Source organism: Oxyura jamaicensis, chromosome Z (assembly GCF_011077185.1).
Source record: "Oxyura jamaicensis isolate SHBP4307 breed ruddy duck chromosome Z, BPBGC_Ojam_1.0, whole genome shotgun sequence".
In the NCBI taxonomy this organism is placed as follows: domain Eukaryota; kingdom Metazoa; phylum Chordata; class Aves; order Anseriformes; family Anatidae; genus Oxyura; species Oxyura jamaicensis.
The window spans coordinates 53,778,623-53,802,261 of record NC_048926.1 but is presented as its reverse complement, the minus strand read 5'-3'; the positions used below and the strand labels follow the sequence as shown (position 1 = coordinate 53,802,261).

The following is a 23,639-nucleotide window of genomic DNA, read 5'->3' as shown; positions in this document are numbered from 1 at the left end:
CCCGTGAGCTCCTGGAGGGGGAAAGCAGGCAGCAGTGCCCCAGCTTGAAACATTCCCATCCAACATGTGCATCCAAAACGCACAAACACATCTGAAATGATGGGTGTGCTGGAGCTTTGGCTGAAGAGTAGTGTGGTAGCACTGCAGAATGTGCATGCACAGGTCCTTGGGCCAGCAGCTGGCAATGGAAGACCTGCGATTCCTTGCAGGGACAGTCAGTCGCCTGCCATGAGCAAGGCCGGCTCAGGGCAGCCTCCTCTCCTCCTCCCCGCGCAGGGCTGGAAGGGAAGGAAGGGCAGCTGCTGGCTGTGGGCCTGTGACGACAAGGACAGGCACCCCACGGGGAGCAGGTGCAGAGAGTGACCGTGAGGGAGCCGTGGAGACAAAGCATCAGGGACTGACTCCAGCCACCATTCCCTGTTTCTCAGCACTGTTCGGGGGGAGGAGGTAGAAGATGGTGGATGGGGGTAAGGTGTGTTTAGTTTCCTTTGAGTTCCTCACTGTTCTAATCTGTTAGTTACAGCATGGGGAGATTAATCATTTATTGCTTGAGACTGCTTTGCCCTTTGCCTGTAATGATAATTGTTGAGTGATTTCTGTGTCCTCATCTCAACCTCTGGGCCCTTTTCATCATATTTTCTCCCCTTTCCCTTTGAGGAGGGGGAGTGAGAGAGCAGTTGTGGTGCTCAGCCTCCCAGCTGTGTGAAACCACCACAAAACACAGACATCAGTCTAAGAACTTCAGCTGCCAAACCACAGGGGAGGCTGCAAGGGCTCCTCTCTGCCAGGAGAGCAGACCTTTTGAAGAGGCACTCAGTTTCCTAGTAGGTGCAGTCAACTGTAACATACTAATGAGCACCATTTCTCTAAATTCTTGAATATCTTTCTGAAAAAGGTACTGGAAGTGCTTTGCATTTTCAGTTCATTTTTCCCCTGCTGAAGAAAGAAACATGCAAATTATTTTTATTTATTTTTAATTGATCACTGATTATGTCATAATACATTTCAAAGCAAAATATTCTGTTCAAGGACATTGTGCCAAACATTAAATCTATTTTTAAACCAGGTTTAACTTTGATTATTTTACCTTTATATACATACAGGTATAGATTCTCATTTCACTAGTAGCAAAATTACTCAGTACATTGCATTTCCTGGAAGATGGCAAAAATAGGACTTAAGTATCTTTTCTGTTCTTCCACACACCCCAAACCAGAAAAATCACAGGTATAGAAAGTACAATCACAACTACAAGTAGTTACAGTAAGGACCTCAGAGCAAGCTAAGTCCTTATCATGGAGATGACAATTGCTTCTACAAGTCTACATTGCAAAAATACAGTACATTCCACTAAAGAGTTTCAGGAGTTCTCACAATGCCTCTTAATCCCCTTTTGGTAATAAAAGCTTCTATGAGAAAATGTATCCTTCATAAAAATGACTGGATTTATATTTTTGAGCATATATTTGAAGTTTGATGCAGTCTAAACTGCAGTTTACAATAAGCTCACCCAAACAGAGCAAGCAAGCACTCCAAGGTTGATCAAGATTGGAACCACATTTCAGCGGAGTCACCCTTTGCTCCTAGTCTCCATGTCTGGTAGCTAGAGCTACTCTGCACCAGGGACAGACTCAAGCAGTGGGAAGCAAGAAGTTCTTTCTACAGCTTTTGCAGGTCAGTCACCTGCAAGGTCTTGACAGAAGACATCAGCAGACTCAAAGCACAGGCAACTGTACAGGACTTTTTTGAACCTATTTACAAAGCATTCATTACACTGCAATTGTTAGACAATTAAGGACAGAGCTAAGAAGCAAAAAAGTTCCCACATGTATGTATCCCCTGAAATATTTCTGCAAGCAGCAAAAAAAAAAAAAAAAAAAAAAAAAAAATAGTAACCCAGCAATCCCAAAGGGCAGCTGAGATTTCAGTTATCCTCAAACTCTGCTTTGGTTCGTGCAAAATATTAATCCTCTGCATGCAGCTTAGAGACAGTCTGCATTCAGGAAGGAGGTGCTACTTTGTGCTTGGCAAAACAGTTTTAGAGGGACTTTTTAGAATTAACAAGAAAATTGAGGTAAACAAGGCGTTTTTCATGATCAGTCGTTACCCTCAGAGGTGTAAAGCCGAAGACTGCCACTGTTCCATGGAAATGTACTTAATCAGCACTGCTGTCAGCTTCCCATACTGTATGTGCTGGAGAAAGCTACCATTAATTAGCAAACTACCTAAACTTTACCCAAGTGACAACACAGAGGAACTTTACCTCCCAGACTTGATGCCTGGGCATCAGTATTCACTCACAGTATTGAGCTTAACTCTATGATTTGATAGGAATGCAAATGTTTAACTGCTCGCTTTCATTTCTCTTCCCTGCTATTAAGTTCAAGGAAATCTAACAGCACTAACAAACACCAAATGACCATGCCAAAGGCTAAAACTTATTTCCACAACATGGCCAAGACGCTTTACTCTTCTCCGTAAGGCAGGTCCTAGCCAAATACACTCTTAACATAGTCTTCTTCACAGATTTCTGTTCTAAAAGAAGTTGCCAGAGTTGCCACTAACAATGTAACGTAACCAACCACCTAATTCAGAACTAACTAGCAGAAATCTGCCCTGCCTATTCAAAGGCCCTACTTCAGAGCAACTTCTGCAAAAAACGCCAAGCACTTGGTTACTGCCACCGGTCTATAACCAGTCAGTAGCACTTCTAAAAGGGCTGGAAAAGCAGACTACAGACCTACTGGAGACATATCTTTAGCAGGGATAGATAGAAACAAGTCAGTAAAGGGAGAATTCCAGAAAAGCAAAGGGAGAATTACAAAAAAAACAAACAAACAAACAAACACAACACCACCATTTGAGATGTAGGTTAGAGTCTAGATATTCTTCTCTACTCTTCATTTCATCTGTTGCTTCTTTTCTCCTTGCTCTTGCAATAAAATTGAGTAGCTTGACATGTTTAAGAACTGGGATACTGGGAGGCTGCAAAGAGATGGTATCAATTCTTTGTCATTAGAAAGGAACGACAAACATGGGCCAGAAAGCATAACCACCTGCTGCAAGAGTCAAGGAGATTCTCCAAAATGCAAGTGCCGCATTAGAAATTTGGCAGACCACCTCATTTCAACATTTCAAAATGCGTGCAATGAATAAGCATGAATGGAAAATATGCATTTTACACCCAGAAAAGATTCACAGTATCAGTTAAAATCAAATCTCGGCTTAATCATTTTTCCTGTAGCCTATTCTGAAAAGCCTTCCAGCTATAATGAAATGTATGCGTAATGGTTTGGGTGCAGTTTTCTCCCATACAGCAGCACTCAACAAGTTGACAATGAAGTACAGAGCACGAGCAAGGGAAAAGTCCTCATTCCCAGGTGGCGTGTTTTCTGTTTGTTTGGTTTTGTTTTGTTTTTTGCTTTAACCATTTTTATTTCTAAGATGAATTCAGACAGAACTTCTAGACTTTTTCTTCTTCCAAATGGCCATCTCATTTAAAAGCAACATTAAGACTCAGTATAACCCTATATAAAGTTTACCTTAACTTCCCTACTCTCAATAACTAAAAAATGTTATGTATTAGCTTTAGACAATGAAGCACCTTTACTGGTCCTCATTCTGCACTATCAAAAACAAAACTTCAGTTTACTGTGTTCACCACTTAAATCTAGACAGTGAAATCATTTTGGTTTAGAATTTTTGTTTAACTGTGTCAGTTAGCTGTGCTGAACACAGGACTGTATAAGAAGCTGGATTTTATAAGGACTGGATTTCAGTAACGCCCTGTAAGCAAAATTTAACAATTTGAAAGTTCACTGAAGTCTGAACCCCTCCTAGATTCCTCACAGTAAAATTCAAGCAAGTAGAAAGGAGCAGAGTAATAAATGGGACAGTTCCTCACTGAGGACCAGATGTGATTAACCTGTAAAATAAGTAGAGGGTTCCTGTCAACCTGAATTAAGTTTAAGTATCAAATGGCTCTTGGAAGATCCCACAGCCAAATGTCTGTTTCTGTAGTTTTAAAAAGGGGCAGTCAATTTCAAGAGATCTTTGGTTCCAATTAAAACACCTGTGCTCATGTTTCCCTGCTCACTTAAAATTGTATCTAAGGCTGCTCTTCAAGAAAATTTTTGTAATTAGTTTTTTTGTAAATAGGAGCAGACAAATAAAACCAGAGAAACATAGTTGTCATCCAGAAAATGCTACCAAGCATTCAATGCAGAGGAAGATTTTCTTCCAAAATTTCAATTCAAGAAGAGAGCAATTTAAAATGTGTCCCTCAAAATTAAGTTTCTTGAATGTGCTGAAAGGAACATGGTTTTTCTAGTCCTTACTTTTTTCCTTACTAAAAGCAGCTCCCTTGGAAATGTTTTCTCTTTCAACTGTAGACAGGAGTGCAGTCAGTCATTACATGTCTATACTTAAGCCTGTATGTATCATTTGCCTTAGAACTGTAAGAAGCCAACCAGGTTTCAAACACACAGAACATACCACAAGCCTTTGATTTCTAAGGATGCAGACCACACACGTAAAAAAAACCCTGAGGCGTCTCAAGGGAAAAGTCAGAAAGTGAATTACCTGCTTTCATGAAGAATAAATCTAATGGGACTTAAGACTGCTTCAAAGTTGCAACTGAAATACAACTGCAACTACAAATAATACATAGCCTTCCTGATCCATAACTGATCCTGGCTTCTGACTTCAAAAAAAAATATAGTAGCTGAATATATGTGCATATACATACACACACCATATTCCATCAGCAAAGTAGTTGATAGTGTTAGAACATGGACTGAATTGCAACTTTTGTTCACAGGTCTCTAACCCCCAGGCTCTCCGGCCAGCTCAGCAGTGGAGAACTGCATCCAATACACTGTTCAGGTGGCATTAAAATCCTATTTTTTCCTTTTCAGATGTTGCTGATTTTTGACATTTTCAAATCTGATTTGAGAATTGCATTTCATAACTGTACAGAATGTAACAGTCATTGGCCATCTGCATTCACTTATTTCATCCCTAGTGAAAACTGCCATCTGAGTAGGGATGAGAACACGGCACGTTCTGTTCTTACGTTGGGCCTCTGCTCATCTTGTACTTGGTGCATGGAAGGGGGATGAGCAGAAATACAACACTACCAATACATCCCATGTTTGCACATACACTGTCATGCGTTATCTCAAAATACATAAGCTCAGACATGCTGCAAAAATGTGTTAAAACTCTAAATGCTCTCTAGATGATGATAAAACATGTAGCATTCACTGACAACAAATCAAAGCAGAGCAAAATGTTTTATGTTTTGTGCTTGCACGTCAAGTTCCAGAATAACACTTTTATCAATGTCTGAAGTCCAATGGAAAGCATGTTCCACTGAAATCAGATGGAAAAGATACCATTTAAAGAATTAGTAAAATAAGTACTGCCTTCCAAAGGTTCATAATAAATAACAGAGCAGGAACATGCAGACTTTGAAGCCAAGACTTGTTTCTAGATTCATATGTAAAAAACAAAACAAAAAAGAAAATCAAGAACAACCCTGGATGACTTTGCCTACAACTGAGGTCTTTTTGGCTAAACAACTGTTAATTTATAGTAAGGAACATAGGTATTGTCAGAAAATATTATTTACAGAATGATTATCAGATTGATTACATAAAATACACATGAAAATATACACCTTCAGACTTGAAATAATCCAAACAGACTTACTACTGATAACTAAAGCACTATGAGTAAGGTGACAGGCACGAAACATCAAAACTGAATCACGAAACTACTGAAAATAACAAATTGGGGAATGAAGAGGATAAAGCAGAGATCAGCGGAAGTGGAATGATTTAGAATTGATACTAGTGTACCAGAGATCATGGAACTTCATTAAAATTCCATTTTACTATATATAAAACTGAAAAATCTTTATCCCCAGACCATGATTTCTTCAAGTACTGAGCAGCTGTTTTCTTAACGCATCTATGTAATGCTTTGTACTCCACATCTTACAAAATACATCACCACATTTAAGTGCATGATTGCAAACTGTGCTGAAATCATGGAAAAGCACTTCATAAATCATAGGTGAAAAGGTCACATCAATGCTCAACTCCAGTTTTTGGAAGTAGTTCAATAGAAGACGAACTTTTAGAAGAGGGACTTGGACCCCTGGTTTTCGAACTCTGACCACGCATCACTCAATTCCATGAAGATCATTTTGGCATATTGCTCATAAGGTTGTCCCGTGGCCTGTAAACAAGCAGAATGTTAAAAACATAAAAGCACTTGGAATTGTGTGCCTTGGGAAACATCTTTAACTTTTTTACTTGTTAACATAGTGAACAACATTAGACTACTGTGTGAGTATCATTTTGCAGGCACGCAGCTTTACTGCCTCAAACAGATTTTGCCATAAATATTTTAAACAAAGCCAAAGCATTGGTTTCCTTATGTTACTTCAAACTTCTGTGCAATTCATAAGTTACTGAAACTTAACAACTATTTATGAAAGGAGGAGATTGGAAATCCTTTCAGCTAATAGCTCTAAAAACTAAATCCAGCCATTTCTGCAGTTGCTTCCCAACAGTCCTTGTAGGAATATAAAATAATGCTGACTGTAAGTGATTTTTAAGTTTCAACATTAACTACACGTGCCTGGCAGTGCACTTGCCTCCACACTCGAAGGGAGATAACCAAAGAAGATTCCTTGCCTTTTCACAGCAGCCCTACCTCTGGGCCAGTCCAACCCCCATGGTTAATAAAGATCCAGTCCCACAATATGGAGTGAGCCATTTTAACAGGCTCTTTATAAAAGAAAAGGGAAGCTTCAAAGGCACCTGCCGGTGTCACTCCCTTTCTTCTGCTTGGCTTTTGCCAGCTGTAGCACTTTAAGAATTTGCGTATTGCTTTAACTCAGGGTCATAGAAAAGAAATCAAAGCTGAAGAAGAAAATGGTCCAAAAAGGCTTGTATTCTGGCATTGAGCAGTTAAGTGGCTCACAGAAATCACCAAGAAACTAACACAAAGTTGAAGTAAACCACACAGTCAGGAACAGTAAAGAAGAGGGGGGAGAAAAAGAATGTCTTATTTTCTCTGTTATGGCTGCAACAGAACAAAGGACTTGAACAACTGCTCACTGAACTACCAGCAAAGATAAGCTTGAAAATTTAAACTAGGTATATTCAATGCTTACCTTTATACCTAAAACACAGCCTAGAGCAACAACTCAGAAGAAGATGCTACCTTCATATGCTTGGAGACTAAGAGAAACAGCAAGAGAATGCACAGAATATTTAAAAACAAGTGGAATGTTGTGTTCATTGCATTTTTTTTTCAACTGTTGAGTAGTCTCTTGTAAAGGGGGTTCAACAGGTTTATCCCCACCAGTTTTGCCGTGGCAGTCTTAGTCACCATATACTGGTGAATAGCCCTAAAAGTCCTAAAGACTCAGCTGGTAGAAATAAAGCAGAGTCCACCAGTTAGCATTAAGTATGCCACAATGCAATCAGAACCCAACATAACCAAATTTAGGCATTAGTGACATTCAGGGGATCTTATTTGATAACATTGATTTGTTGAATTCTGTGCTATGTCAGGATGACAAGAAAAATCCTGCACTACCCAGATGTAGTAAGGCACCAAATTCAGAAGAGAATGAAAGAGAAGTAAAGAGCATCTAGGATCCTGATCAAGAACCAACACTGCAGCATCTGTCAGAGACATGCACAGTACAGTAAAACCAGTTTCTATTATTTCTGTCTAAAGCAGGGAAGATTAGAGGAACACACTCACCTTATCTGGATGAACTACCAGCACTGCTTTCCTGTAGTACTTCTTTACTTGTTCAGGTGTTACTAGATCTGCCATGCTAACAGGTTTCCACTTATTTTCCCCTTCCCAAAGCACTGTATGAAGAGTTGATATTAATGCTCTGATATTTCTCTCCTTTCCTTCAATCCATTCAAGAATCTGCGAAAAACAGAACGTATAAAAAATGAATGCAATAGTGCAATCGTTCTCTGTATACAATCTGAATGCTCACTCATTCTGTACACGATTGGGACCCAAGTACAATTGTCTTGCTGTATTGATCTCCCAGGTCCAATTGTCTTACACTACGTTCTTCTTCCTTGCATCTCATACCATTATCAATCAAAAGCTGTGTTTTGCACCTGTCCCTAGACAGTAGCTCATTGTTATTGATTTATTACAGAAATTCTGTCACTGGAAAAGACATTAATGAGTTAGTTACGTATTACAAAACCCTGTACAATTCATGACAAGAGAATAGAAAAGAGTACTAAAAAACATCTGTTACCATTACATTAACTCCTTTTCAGGCTACAACATGAATTTCTTCACTACGATTCTCACCTGATTTATATACAAAAGTTTCAGATCACGTATGCTAATAGGTTGCTTAAGCAATTTGCAAAAACTGAAGTGTTCTTTCAGATATCTCCATGAAACTTAGAATAACTGTCCATTTCGTGGACTTTGTTAACGGTAATATTCAAATATGCAAATGTATTAGTATTTTGTTATCATCAATACACCAAGAAAATCTGAACAGTTGATCAGAAAAGACTCCTAGTTGTACAGCCCATCTCCAAATCTACTACTTCTAATACTTAGGACAGCAATAGAACCAGCTAACTTCTACATGCAAGTGGTCACCCTGAAGACATCTGTTCTCACTTGCCTGTTCTTTAAAGATAGTTGTGCTATCAGCTTAATTCATCTTTACTAAGGGGACATTTTGGAACTCTACAAATTAAGAACAATTTTGGCTTCAGAAAGTCTACTTTAACAAGGTACGTTCTTAAATTTTCCAGGCTCAGCTGATAGAAATAGGAACTTTGCATACTTTGTGCTCGTCCCTGCTGCTTCATCACTAGCTAACTCTTGTTCATGCTAATAAATTTCACGGTAGTATGACAGTCATTTTCATTTAAATACAAATAAAACTTCACTTATCTGCTTTATCAGTTTTTTTGTTGGATCATTTTGCTTTGTTATTGGTAGTTCAAAGCATAAGCTCAGATTTGCATTTGAATCAAAATCTGTCAAACCAACCTTCAGTTTCAAGGGGTCCATATCTTTTGACATTTCTTGCTTTCTCATCTCAGCAATAGTTTTTGGTCCCTTTTTATCAGATTTAGCTGAAAACCCTTGATTAGATAAGAGATCCTCAAAGTCATTTGCTGAAACTTTTGGCTTTTGACCTATGAAAGGAAAAAAAACATTAAATAAAGTTACATGGGAGAACACATTAACTGGAGAAACATACTGCATGCACTTAGCTACACCTGCGTAACTTTCATCACTACCATAAATACCCTTCAGCAGCTAGATAGACTCCACAAGACTAGCAAAAGGACATATGAAACGTGTCATTGGCAAGTTTTCAGTAAAGCAGAATAAAATCTCGTACCTCATGACTAAGTGCCCTCTTTTTTTTTTAAAAGCTGAGTAGATCTGAGGAAGTATACATCTAGCTATTCATGATTTTGGAAATGGTTTCATTTTTCCACTATAGAGTAATTCTCACTGTTGCACAGCAGCTTTTCAGATGACTAAACATTTAACGGTCTAGTCAGAAATGTACTGTACATTTAAGTATGTTGAAATTCATACGGAATAACAAAGGAAAAAAATATCAACAAAAACAGCTACAGAACTGTTACAAAACCCACAAATTTTGGAGAACTGCAGAACAACTCAAGTTGGATGAGAGCACTGGATGTCATCCAGTCCAATCCACAACATCATTTCAAGTTAAATGAAGTACTTGTTCACTACCATTGAAAGGGAGGCTTAATCCTGATACCAATAAATCAGGATTTCCCACCCCTTCCCCCCTTCCAAAAGGCTAATACAGAAAGACAACATGTCCATCATAAGGCACATAAGGTTCCAAGAATGAATCTGTCAGCTCCTTACCCCATCTCTGGTCTTCGAAACAGTGATCTGCAGTACATTTAAGTTCATCAATTTTTCTTAAGACTAGCTACTACTCTTTAGCTAGGGAAAGGGCTGCATCCTTTTGCCTGTTGAGCAATGTTATTAACCTACCTCTCTTCCCTGCATTCATGCAGATTCATGCAAATTTACCTCTTGAATTCAATGATAGAAAGCCAGTACCCATTTGGCTGAGAGACTATAGCCCTGAGACTTTATATGCAAACATGCAAATGGGCCATGGTCAGCTTATCTGTGATATTGTAGTGTAGCTTTACAAAAGCAGGACACCAGATTTGCCAAGCTCTCTTCTACTTTATACTAGATATGATCTAAATGTAAACAAATAAAAAGACAAAGGTACGAGAGTTTGAGGCTAACAGCACACCTAACTTCTCACAGGCCATTATAAGTAACGCCCTCAGAAAACTTACCAAAGCTTGGGGTTCTGACTCCTCTTTCTTCTCGTCCTCCAATAACACTGAAGTTCCCTGTATAATTGGGTTTAGCTGTAGTGCTGGATTTAGTCTGGGACTGCCACGAAGTACTTAGTGGTTTTGTGGATTTCTGCCACTGATTTCCTAACTTCTGAGATGGAGCAGTCTTCTGACCAAACCCACTACCGGAGAATCCACTTGTGGAGGAACCTAACAATAAATAACAAATTAGTTGTTCAGCTCGATATGTCACTTGCAAGTAATAAACTTTGACCTTAACATTTAACTACAGTTTACAGTGACACCGCTATACAAGAGAAAGCATAAAGAACCACTGGTCTCGTTAACAACTTGGATAGCAGGAGCCAGGGCCATGACAAAAAAAACTCTTCCAGCCTTACCTCAAGTTCTCAACTGTCAATTTTTAGCAGAAGCATTCACTCATCTGATCAGACAGGCATGTGTTCTTGCCAAAAAAATAACTCAGTGACAGCAGTTATGCCTACCAATTTGTTACACTTCAACATCTATTAATATGTACCAGAGGACATTAAAAGCTAATTATGATCAAGAAAATGTAATATATTGCGAATATTTTCAAATGAATACTTTCTAAGTTTCCTATTTAGTGATTTTGTGGACTATTATTTAAGAAAACTCAGAAGATAACGCAATAGTAATCAGCATATGCTATGCAGCACAGGAAGAAAACGCTGGTCATTACAGTATCTCCTGAAAACTTCACAGCACAATCCATAGGCCTGTGTTAACAATACAACATTGTCTTGATTATTTACATCCCATTTTCCTTCTCTTAGCTGGTATAGATACAGCTGCCTAGCAGCCTCACCAGCTACTCTCTTTGGGAAGAACATCCAGGACCTTTTTTCCCCACTCTGCAATACTCACTACAAATAAAGTAAGCAGAATAAAGCTCCAAGCTTTTAAATTCATTATCCAGCTTTTTGTCTCACTGATGAGGATAAACTTGAAATTTATTCAAAACCAACCCACCATTACACTGCCCTTGTCCATTAGACTGCCCTTGTCTGACCTTGGCAACATTTCTAGAAATCAGTTCCCCTGAGAAGTTACAGCGTAAGATGTCTTGGCATATACCAATAAGAATTAAAAAATTGCATGATAGCTGAATTTGGATGCATCTACATTTTTTTGTAAGGGAAACATTTAACACCACACTTATGGCAACCTAAAGCAGAATAAGACCTCTTCATCTTGGAAGAGGTCCCTAAAAATGACAAAAATCCAACACTAGTGTCACTATAGGGATGGTTACACAACCGAAGTCAGACAGGAAGTTTGAATTTTAATATGAATTAAATACTGACACTTCAAATATGGAAAGACTTCTTTTATTAATTGGTTTTGAATGACAAGCTTATAATCCTGTCTCATTAGTTGAAGAAAGGTGAATTAATATTTATATCAACACTTATTTTCTTACCCAGCTGCTGATGATTAGAAATTAACTTTCAGTTCAAACATTTCAGGCCAGTTTAGACTTACTTGATCTTGTTTCTATCTTTCTATTCCTTTATTTGTCCCAAAAATTCAGAGAAAAACAAAGCTTGTCTGGCTAGGCTCAGCAATATAAACTCTATTTAGACATATAAACCCTATATATACAATACTAAGTCTGAATTGCAGTTCTTACACTTCCCTGAAGATTCATTTCAAGCCTGAGATTAACTAGCCCAGTGACACCTGGCCACCTCCTTATGCAGTCCTTTTTTCTAATGAAAATTAAATGATTCTACGATTAGACTTTCAGTTAAGTTGGAAAAGACCTCTAAGATCATATAGTCCAACTGTTAACCTGGCACTGTCAAGTCTACCACTAAACCATGCCCCTAAGCACCACATCTACGTATCTCTTAAATACCTCCAGGGATGGTGATTCAACTGCTTTCCCGGGCAGGTTGTTCGAATGCTTCACAACCCTTTGAGTGACGAAATTTTTCATAAAACCTCCTCTGACACAACTTGAGGCCATTTTGTCTTATCCTGTCACTTGTTGCTTGGGAGAAGAGACCAGCCTCCCACTCCCCCCAAGTACAACCTCCTTTGAGGGAGTCATAAAGAATGATGAGGTCTTCCCCAAGCATTCTTTCTTAAGGCCAAACAGTCCCAGTTCCCTCAATTGCTCCCCAGACTTGCTGTCTAGGCCCTTCACCAGATTCATTGCCCTAAAATGAATTGATCTGAATCCTAAAATCATTACACTTCCCTCGACTCATTCAGTGTATAATCATACCCGCATCTCCAAATCTAAAATGAAATGAGTTTACTCACCCTGCCTACAGTGGTAAAAAGTCCATATTTACCTGAATTATTCAACTAGAATAATTCTGTAAATTGTTTCCTGCAGAGCAGCTTTATTGGCACTATTTCAATACTAGAATTTTGCAAGGCAGCAGAGAAGCCAGCATTGTATATTACCTTGCATTTAAATAAGGTAATTTCACCAAGAGGTTATTCAATTCAATATATAATACTAATTGCCAAGGCAACAGAAGCCTGTCACTTCAAGCTAAGGTAAAAGCATATTTTTTCTGCAACTCAGTAGCTATAGGCTCTTCCAAATTGCTCTTCTTAGACTCTTGCAGCTAGTCACATTTAACAGCTGCCAATTGGCCATTAGCTGTGGTAGCGTGGTACTGAAAAGAAAGCTCTTTCCCTTGCCCTTATTTTTTCTGCTGTTTGTGAAAACACCTAAGTTTGGGTGCATGCAACATTTTGGGACAAGTGTTACTCTGGGATGTGTCCCATCTTACATAGCTATCTTGTACATACAATTGCAAGTTGGCAAATCTTTATAATACTGATGGAATTAGTGTATTTACAACAAGCACAAATCAGACCCAGACATGACAGATTTGAGTAGCACAGCTATACAGACCTACTTAATTCTAAGAAAAGTACTGAGCTGACAGTTCTTTTTTCCCCCCCCTTCATTTTGGGCCTAATCAATAATTTCATTTGGCTTCCATTTTATATCTTTCACTGCACCGTATCAAGCAAAAATATATAAGAAACCCCATGATCAGTTACTGGAGCAGAGGCAAATAGTTTCTCTTACCTTCTCAACCAGAAGTCTCAAGCATGAAGCGTGAGAAACATTTCTAAATCACAGCTGAAGTTACCTTCTGAAACATAATTCTGCATATTTCACACAATCTCTATAAAGGTATGATTGTTGCTTGTTACACATCCGCTCACAGCAACTGCCTGAAGCTGGTTGTTACCATTTAACAGAAAACTTTACATAAGCTGTCATTTACACTTACTGGAACAGTAAGAAAATCAGGAAGCAGAGAAACATTAAGTTCAGACTCATGAAAGTAAGGCCTTACCTGAAAGACCAGGTCCAAGATTGGCAAGATCAGCAAAAGGGTCAACGTTCTGAGGCTTAGCCTGGCTGAAGGACAGACCTGAAGACACACTGGACTGACTTCCTGTGGTAATAACTTGACCTGTTTAATATGAAAACACATCATGTACTTGGTTTATTTAGAAACCGAGAAAATTAATAGAAATGCAATTTCTTCAACACGTCAGGTAAACCTCCCTAGTATTCTGCTAGATTACATCTTTTACCAGAACAAGAATCACCATTACTATAGGCAACTGAAACTACTTGGTTCCTATACATTGAACTTATTCTGAAAAACTACTCATGTGCCTTAAAGAGGCCCTTTTAGCACAAGAGCATAGAGTCTTTAAGCAACAGAGCAAAAGGCAGGTGGACATGTTCAGCAGTTTCAGGTGACTAAACTGACCAAGTCTGGCGTATTTCTTATCCCCCTAATGGAACGCTTATTTCATCATACCTTCAAAAGCAGACTTCATCTGTGCCGATGGTGCATTGATAGGTCCAAAATAATCTACCCAAGAATCCCATTCACCAATGAGATCTGGGTAGCTTGTAGAAGATGACATTTTAGATGTATCTGGTCTCAAGTTCTCTACAAAAGAAAAAAAAATCCATGATTATTCTTTTAAGAAAATTACCACAATAACAAGTATTTTGCCAGTACTGCTAGAGCTTTACCACATTGTCAGCATGGGCTGTTTAGGTATCTCCATAGTAGTAGCGTGCTCTTAAATGGGACTCAGAAGGCTCTTCCCACCAAATTCTTTAATTCGTATTTCAAACATCCCACATACTTCAGAAAATTTTGTCCAAAGGTAACACTATAACTTTAACAGCTTAGGTCTCATAGGCAGAAGAAATATCTAATGGATGGCTTCAGAGCATGCTCCTGTTACCGCCAATGCAGCACGTAACCAGAAAGCAGTAGTGTTCTGTGAAATGGTGCTCCTTATCAGTCTGCGTGCTACACAGGTGGAGCCAGGTTACTTCAACCTGTAGATTTGCTTATACCAGGCTTCACAGGAAAAAGTGAGCTCTTGACAAACTTACGATCCCTTTTATAGCCAATATCGTAATGAATGTATTTAATTAATGAGCAGGATAAAGCTAAAGCAATATTTTCTGCAAAAAGATCAAGTCATTAGGTCCATCAATTAAAGGCACTTTTCTGTGTGCAAAGCAAAACCACCACACCAACTGAAAATGGACAATGAAGCATTTGCGTTTGAAAGTATGCAAACATGCTACCACTAATTTTCAGAAAGTGACCCCTCCAACACACATTTGTCACCCTGAGCCTTACAAGTGATTCTCCCCTTTCCCACTGACACACAGTACATGAGCTAGGCCATCCTCAGAAAGAGAGAGGTCCAAAGTAAGGAGCACTCGAAGGATGCTGTGCTTCAGCTCTGAGCATCCCCTTCCCAAGCACAAGTGGTAAATGCCCACAGTAAGGCAGCACACCTTTGGAATTCAACGATTTCCTCACTACTGTGCCAACAGTCAGTGCTACACCAAGAGGTGCTTTTTCAGCAAAACTAGTATGTTTAGTGGTGCTCAATGACAATTCAAATACCTACAGTTTAGAACATTAACCCATCAACCACAATCTGAACAGGGATATTTTGACTACTACAGTACAGCTTTTTTTCTTCTATCAGCTTTTCAACTTTACGCTCTCAACGTTGATACCCAATCACGCAAGCTATTTTATGACTAAATAATTTGAAGTTAAATATCACTTACACCACTTCAATCCACTCTCTAATTCTACTAAAAAATAGCTCTTGGACCATACAGTTGGAAAGAGAAGACATCAGATATTCTGCAAAAAAAGTCTACCAAGAGCCTGTATTACAGCAGTTCTCTACTGCATGCAAAGGAAGACATTGGAACAAAAGGCACCAAGCAGCTGCTGAAGCTTACTGAAGGGAAAGTAAAGTTTTCAACCCTCTCTCCAGATTTAAATCTCATCTTTCTGCCTCTAAAACCAAGGGAAAAACAATGAATTTGCCTCTCAGTGCTCAGAACCCTAGCTATCTGCTATATAGCAATGCTATAGGTTGCAGAAGAACTTAAGTGACTATTCATCAGTTCAGAAATTTTACATACTATATGCCATTCCCAAAATGGAAATTGGGCCTGAAATTAATAATTACTACTGATATTTAAACTAGAAAAAAATTTGGCTTATGATCTCTGCAGTGATATGTTTTCCACATGAAGATGAGAAAGTTTACAACCACTTACTGAATTAAGTTTTCCTGTGATAAAACCACAATGAAGGAAATAACTACACATTAAGCTTTCTTTATGTAACTTCTCATCTGTAGAAGAAAGCCTTTAATCACAGAGATCAATGGAATTTCTTGTGAACCAAAAGGCTGGTTTATGATGCAAGTTTTTCAAGCTTGTTTAGAGTCCAACCAAGAGCACAATCACCATGGAAAACAGCTTCTTGGAAGACAAGTACACTGGTTATTCAACTTTCTTTTGATCACATTCTATGCCTCCCACTATTTTTTGATCAGATCAGTACATTCTCACATGAGGAAATACATACCTGCTCAGACTTCCAAAGATGATCTATTTTCATACCCAAACAAACCAATTCTGTTTTCAGAAATGCGCACTAAACATGTATCTACTGAGGAAGAATACAGAATCACAGAATCACAGAATTTCTAGGTTGGAAGAGACCTCAAGATCATCGAGTCCAACCTCTAACCTAACACTAACAGTCCCCACTAAACCATATCCCTAAGCTCTACATCTAAACGTCTTTTGAAGACTTCCAGGGATGGTGACTCCACCACCTCCCTGGGCAGCCTGTTCCAATGCCTCACAACCCTTTCAGTAAAGAAGCTCTTCCTAACATCTGACCTAAAACTCCCCTGGCGCAACTTTAGCCCATTCCCCGTCGTCCTGTCACCAGGCACGTGGGAGAACAGGCCAACCCCCACCTCTCTACAGCCTCCTTTAAGGTATCTGTAGAGAGCGATAAGGTCGCCCCTGAGCCTCCTCTTCTCCAGGCTGAACAAGCCCAGCTCCCTCAGCCGCTCCTCGTAGGACTTGTTCTCCAGGCCCCTCACCAGCTTCGTCGCCCTTCTTTGGACCCGCTCAAGCACCTCGATGTCCTTCTTGTAGCGAGGGGCCCAAAACTGAACACAGTACTCGAGGTACGGCCTCACCAGAGCCGAGTACAGGGGGACGATCACCTCCCTAGCCCTGCTGGTCACACTATTTCTGATACAAGCCAGGATGCCGTTGGCCTTCTTGGCCACCTGAGCACACTGCTGGCTCATATTCAGACGACTGTCCACTATCACTCCCAGGTCCTTCTCCGCCTGGCAGCTCTCCAACCACTCATCTCCCAGCCTGTAGCTCTGCTTGGGATTATTACGCCCCAGGTGCAGGACCCGGCACTTGGCCTTGTTAAACTTCATGCAGTTGACCCCAGCCCATCGGTGCAGCCTATCCAGATCCTCCTGCAGAGCCTTCCTACCCTCGAGCAGATCGACACTCGCACCTAACTTGGTGTCATCTGCAAACTTACTGAGGGTGCACTCAATGCCCTCGTCCAGATCATTGATGAAGATGTTAAAGAGGACCGGCCCCAGCACCGAGCCCTGGGGGACGCCACTAGTGACTGGCCTCCAACTGGATTTGACTCCATTTACCACAGCTCTCTGGGCACTTTCATCACACACTTTCATCTACTGAAAACACACACACACTTTCATCTACTGAAAATTTTGTAGGGGTAGCCACTTAAACTTAAGAGCAGGTGATCTGTTCTTAAGTAAACGCTAATCCCATGTCTCAGCTTCTCTCTCAAACAACTGAAGATTTTCACAGAAAATTAGATTTCCTTCCAAAACAGTTTTAGTAGAACCGATCTATTTTTTTTATATATATATTATGGGCCAGAATGCCTTAAGAGACCACACATTCTTTAAAAAATATATTTGCTATTAATCAAGCTTATATTTTAAAACTCCATTAAATTTCAAGCACTGTTGAGAAATAAGCCTAAAATTTTAATTCTTGAATTAGTGCTCACTGAACAGCATTCCTCCTCGTATCTATAGAGGTTAGTAATTGTTTACTACCAAAAGAAAGCTTATCCATTGCTTTAGAATTTAATTTGACACTCACTACTACTCCAAAAATAGATTCACCATATCTTGTCACTGCAGCTTGTTTTAAATGAGCACTGACATTGCCAATTTACTTTTAATGAGTTTTAAATTGTTCCTCACTTTAATGACCTGATGTTTGCACTTTCTTCTGCTCTCTCCACACCATTTTTCCAAATCTGTCATTTTTAAGAACACTCTCCTCTGCAATTTTCAAATTGCTAGTCAGCATGTCTTCTCAGTCATATGCACTCCTTCATATTAAAAGCACTAAAACTATTAATATTCCTCATTTTCTTGTTAAAAATGATACTTGTGACTGGATGGAATGCTAAAGCCTCAAATACATACTTCTTTTCAGCTAAACACACAGACAAGCTGTCATTTAAAAGGTAAACTTAAAGAAACATGAAATGTTAACCCAGTTTCTCCACTTCCACAGTTTTTATATCTTGCATAGCAACAGTTTCAGAAACTGATAAATATTGGGAAATGCATAACCGTAGCCTGAAGATGGGTACATTTTAAGTATATTTAGCATATGTTGACAGAAACCTCCAGAAAATACATCAAAATAGTAGACAGGCTACTGCATTTACCAGGGCATGTTATCACCAAAGTCAAAAAACAAAGCACAAACATTAAGCACAGAAGTCAGATATATAAAAATATATTTCTTCCACACTTGCTCAAATGTTACAGATAGCTGAACATACTGATGGTCTCCTTGAGGTTGCAGGTAAACGTTTAAAGAGCAGAAATTCTCATTTGTGTATTTTTTTCAACTTCAATTTTGTACAAAAAAAGGGTTCTGTCACATAGGGATCGGAGCACCTGTCACATGAGGAAAGGATGAATGTGCTGGCATTGCTTAACTAGGAGAAAAGGATTAGGGACGAAGGATCTTCTCGAAGTGTATAAATACTAAAGGAAGAAATAAAGATGACAGAGCCAGACTCTTGGCACTGTCCACTGGAAGGACAGGAGGCAGTGAGCACAAACTGAAAAAAGGAATTCCACTTAAACAGAAAAAATATTTTTTTTCCTGTAAGAGTAGTCAAATACTGCCATAGGTTGCCCAGGAAGGTTGTGGAGTCAGCAATCTTGAAGGTAAATATCAGAAAGGACACTGTTCTGAGGAGCTTGCTCTACTTGACCCTGGCTAGTTGACCCACTCAAAACAGTCTCTAGAAGACCCTGCCTCTGAAGTGAGGCAGATTATGGTAGAGACTATACTTCACGGATCAGTGTTGCTCAAACCTTTTGTTAAACAGTAAAAAAAAGTGTTCGGTAACCTCGTGCAACTGTGACAATAATAGCACCATAAAAAGTGGCATGAGTGGCATCTACACAACTAGAACATACAGCTGTTGCTTTCTCTATAGGAAGGAACACAAATATTGCAGGTAATACAGTGATTGATTCATCCTGGCAGAAGTGATCACAACTGCAATCTAACACCTAAATTTATGGTGGAGAGGGTACTTAGTTTGCTAGCCCTTTACCTCAAGGAGAAAGCCCTTATTTAAGCCAAGCAAATAACTGCATTTTTTTTAAATCCAATTTATCTGTAGCTAATAAGACTGCATCAATCAGTAGCAAAGTCAACTAGACCTACTCTGTCTACCAGGAGGGGCAACTAAAAACTGTACTCAAGCTCTGCAAAGAAAACACTTTTGGATTCAGGGGTGAGGAACAGGATACCACTGCTCTTAACAATAAATTCATTAAGGTTATGGCAAATGCATCTGAGTAATATGCTATCCAGGCATTCTTGACAGCACAGAGTTTTAGTCTCAGTATTGGGTTTTACATGGCAAGGTTTCGGCACCAGGGCTGGTCTGCCTGAGAAGAGGCTAGAGGCTGCCCTGTGCCGCACACAGCCAGCTCCAGCAGACTCAGTGCAGGACACAGCTGTGCCCTGACCAGTTGGTGATGCACACTGTCCCACTGCAGCACTTAGAGGACTACGTCAGAGCAGATATCTACAGCCCATGGAGGACCCCATGCCAGACGGGTGGACATAACCTGAAGGAAGCTCTCCAGCCTGTGGAGAACACACACAGGAGCAGACTTCTGGCAGGAGCTGCAGCCCATGGAGAGGAGCCCATGAAGTAGCAGATGACTGGGAAGGCAGGGGGGAAGCTGCCACCCATGAGGAACGTGCTGGAGTAGTCTATTCCTGAAGGACTGTAATAGATGTAAAGGACCCAGGGTGGAGCAACTTGTAAAGAACTGCAGCGCGTGGGAAGGACCTATGGTGGAGCAGTTCATGAAGGACCCCATGCACATGAACAGCCTGAGGAAGGAGCTATAGAGAGAATGGACCACAGTCCCTGTTCCCCATCCTCATGTGCCGGAGTGGGGAGAAGGATGCTGACGAGTTGGGAATGAAGGAATGAAGTTGAGGGAAGTGGGGTGGTGGGAATGTTTCTTTCACTAGTTTCTTGCTATCCTATTTTTTTAAATTGACAATACATTCAATTAATCATTCCGAAGTCAAATCTGTTTTGGCTGCAACAGTAATTGCTACGTGACCTTTGTCTTTATACTTCAACCCCTCAGATTTTTCATCTTTTCTCCTACTGTCCCCCTGAGGAGAGAGCAAGAGCACCATTCTGGGTATCTGGTAATCAGCCAAGGTTAACTCACCGTCCCAGGGCGCCTTCTTGTAAATGAAGGGAAATAAATCCTAGACAGTGAAGAAATTTTAGAAATCACTGCCCTCTGAGAAAGGACAGTAATATGTTTTCAAAGTACAACCATTGGTAGACATATAGGGGTCAAGTTTTCTGTTTTTATTTGAAATACTGAGTTTCAATATCAAATTTTAGCCATGTACACCCCCTTCAAAAATGCTGCCATCCTTCCAAAAATGCCCATCCAGGTCTGTAATCTTTTGGTTTGCAAGATGTTCCCACCCTCTTGCTTTTAATAGTGATGGATAAAAAGTTAGCTCTACAAATTCTACTTTTGTGAATTTGAGTATTGGCTAACAGCACAAACAGCAAGACCATGTACATGCCCCTTTTCTTTAAAAATCAAATTAAAAAAAACAACACATTTGGCTTTGCCACCTCATTTTTGTAAAAGCATGCTTCTTTAAAGAATAAGCATGCTTAAAAGACCCATTTAGTAACACTTAAGACATAACATTCCCAAGATGAAGCTAAGGGAAGACCCAAAGTATTACAAAATTTTGTTTAATGGTAAATAGATTTTAGAATAAACGCACGAGGAATAGGCTTCGCCAAGAATACTCAGAAATCAAATGAAGCAAATAGGATTAGAGTATTACATAATGTATTCCGTAAGTATATTATCAGGTCAAGAAGGCCCAAGCTAACCTCCGATTGCATTTTAAGATTTGGCTGTACACTAATTTGCTTGAACCACTCACCCCTTTTCAGAGGCTTTCAGAAAAACTAATACCTGAATACACTCAAAATAGTATTGTCATCTAGACAGAATGTTTGCAGGTGTTTGTGTACCTTCATTTTTTAAGAGCTCTCGAAGGAAAATTCAGCTCTTAAAAGGTTAGCAACGCTAGAAATAAATATTAGAATCACATTACATAGGAAATACTTGCAACTCGGTACATGTCTATCTGTGTCCCCAGAACAGAGAGATAATTAAAACAGTCACAACAAGTGGATTTATTAAGACACTAATCCGCCCTGACTAAGCCAAAAGACAAAATACACAAAGCAGCAGAAACTGTTGAGAAACAGTAAACCAGAAGTGCACTTACCTAAATTCAAGAAATCTGAACCAGAAGACAGAAATGAATTACTTGTAGGAAGAAATGTATTAGGAGTAGATGTTGCATTTGCATTCAGCATGCTCTTAGAGAAGCCTGCACTAGGCTGGGATGGATTCTCAGAACCTGATGACAATGTGAACAGGTCAAAAGGATCAGCTAAAAAAGAAGTAGAAAATAAAGTTATCTTATGACAAATTTTAGAAAAAAGTACAAAACGTTACTACTCCAGGGACAAAGACAAAAGCAGAGTTTATGCTGGCAAATTAAGCAGCTCTGAGTTTTTGTGGTAAATAGTCACCAATTCTGTCTTTGTCTCTAGACACTGGTACTTTCATGTTGGTATAGAAAGTTTCTCAGCCATACACAGTAAAAACAGCTATGTCCTCAAACATGAATGCTTAGCAAAGCTGCATATATTCAATCATATTGTTACTTTCCTCCATACAAGACATACCTTAAATTTGAGTAATCAGTTGCATATAAAAAAAAATTACATTTGTTAAAAAGTGATCTATAATGCCAAACTTCTAAAGAATTTAAACAAAGTAGACTATTAAACTACTGAAAAAGTCAAGAAATGCATTCATACTACCGCTTTGACTTGAAGGCATTGCTGACTCTAGGGTAGAAAGTGCATCAACTCAAGAATAAAAGCCAAAAGGCAGCAAGACTATCAACAGGTCTTTAGTGATCGCAGTGAAGAAAAAACTAATTGGAAGAGTATTTATATACTGCATGGTATAACGTGTGACAGTTGGGTGAATCATGGCTCCAGATCTTCCTGTTACTGCTGCCCTCTAGGGTCAAAATCCTCAGGAGCCCAGGGCTCCTGCCAGATTCACTCAGAAGCTGAAGAGGAATAATCTTCCCATGGTGCTCTAATGCATCCTGAGGTGATCGCATTTCTCAGGACTCAGTAACAGTTCAAAAAACAAATGCTTAGTTCTTGTGTACAAACTATCTTATTGCAACACAGCACATGCACAAAACCTCAGGTACAAGTTTGATGTGCAAGTTGAAACTCAAGTGGCTTTTTCTCACTTTCATAATACTACTCAAAGGTAGAATGATATATACGTATAAATTACCACTGCTCACATTTTTTGGAGTCGATATAAAAAAGCTTTTCATAGACTTCTGCCTATGTTTAAACAGGTAAATTAAGTGATTTGTCATTGAACATAGTAACACAGTTCAAGAGTGAATTACTTCAGAAGAAATATTTGAAGTCACCTAAAAGCCCTAAAAACACATTTTACCTTTGCACAAATAAACTAAAGCTTGTAATAGTTACCCTGATTGACTAATATTCCTAAAACTCTTACTGCACATTCAGACTAAGCGTTACTATTACCAGAAGTTTAGTCACATGTTGAAGCGATAACAATGCACTGGAAAGACCTCTACATTAAAACATTGTTTTAAATACAAACTAGATAGAGTTAACATGCTCCTTTCAGATATAAACTTGCCATATACATCAGTAAAAGCAGCAACAGCTTTTAGCAGTAGCATTATCATACTGTTTTCAACAGTAATCTACAGGATTTCCAGTTGCCTATCAGTCTTATCTGGTTAGCACTCAAAAAATAACACACAGCCTTTTGACCTACTCAGCACAGCTATACACTACATCTAGTGTAATTGCTCTACATAAAGCAAATGAATGCAGTTACTACAATTCTCAGCCTAAGCAAGAGAAGCTATTTACATATGGATCTAGAAAAGGATCTAGATCATGTAACAGCTGCATTGGAAAGTTATTGATTCTTTAAGAATGGTGACTTTGCTTTCAACTCAAAACCTGATACTTTTCTGTTTACATCATTTAGAGCTAATAGGATATTGGCAACATAAAACATACAGGTAATGTACAACAATTTGTCTGCTTCATGCATTAAAAATACCTTTCTATTCAAATTCTTGCCATAGACCAACATGTCTTCAGTGTA

The 23,639-nt window shown here is 39.2% G+C and overlaps 1 protein-coding gene across 2 annotated transcripts in view; it reads right to left on the bottom strand.

The window, feature by feature from the left end:
• Nucleotides 1-959: 959 nt before the first annotated feature.
• The window catches only part of GAK (cyclin G associated kinase), a 78,458-nt gene continuing 55,778 nt past the window's right edge, over nucleotides 960-23,639 (bottom strand). For both annotated transcript variants that reach the window (XM_035309531.1, XM_035309532.1), the window contains exons 22-28: nucleotides 21,676-21,843; nucleotides 14,243-14,377; nucleotides 13,766-13,885; nucleotides 10,389-10,601; nucleotides 9,070-9,218; nucleotides 7,786-7,962; nucleotides 960-6,243 (exon numbers count right to left, since the gene is read on the bottom strand). In XM_035309531.1, the coding sequence (XP_035165422.1) occupies nucleotides 6,142-6,243; nucleotides 7,786-7,962; nucleotides 9,070-9,218; nucleotides 10,389-10,601; nucleotides 13,766-13,885; nucleotides 14,243-14,377; nucleotides 21,676-21,843 (1,064 nt within the window). In that variant the 3' untranslated portion in view covers nucleotides 960-6,141. The remainder of the gene's footprint in view (nucleotides 6,244-7,785; nucleotides 7,963-9,069; nucleotides 9,219-10,388; nucleotides 10,602-13,765; nucleotides 13,886-14,242; nucleotides 14,378-21,675; nucleotides 21,844-23,639) is intronic.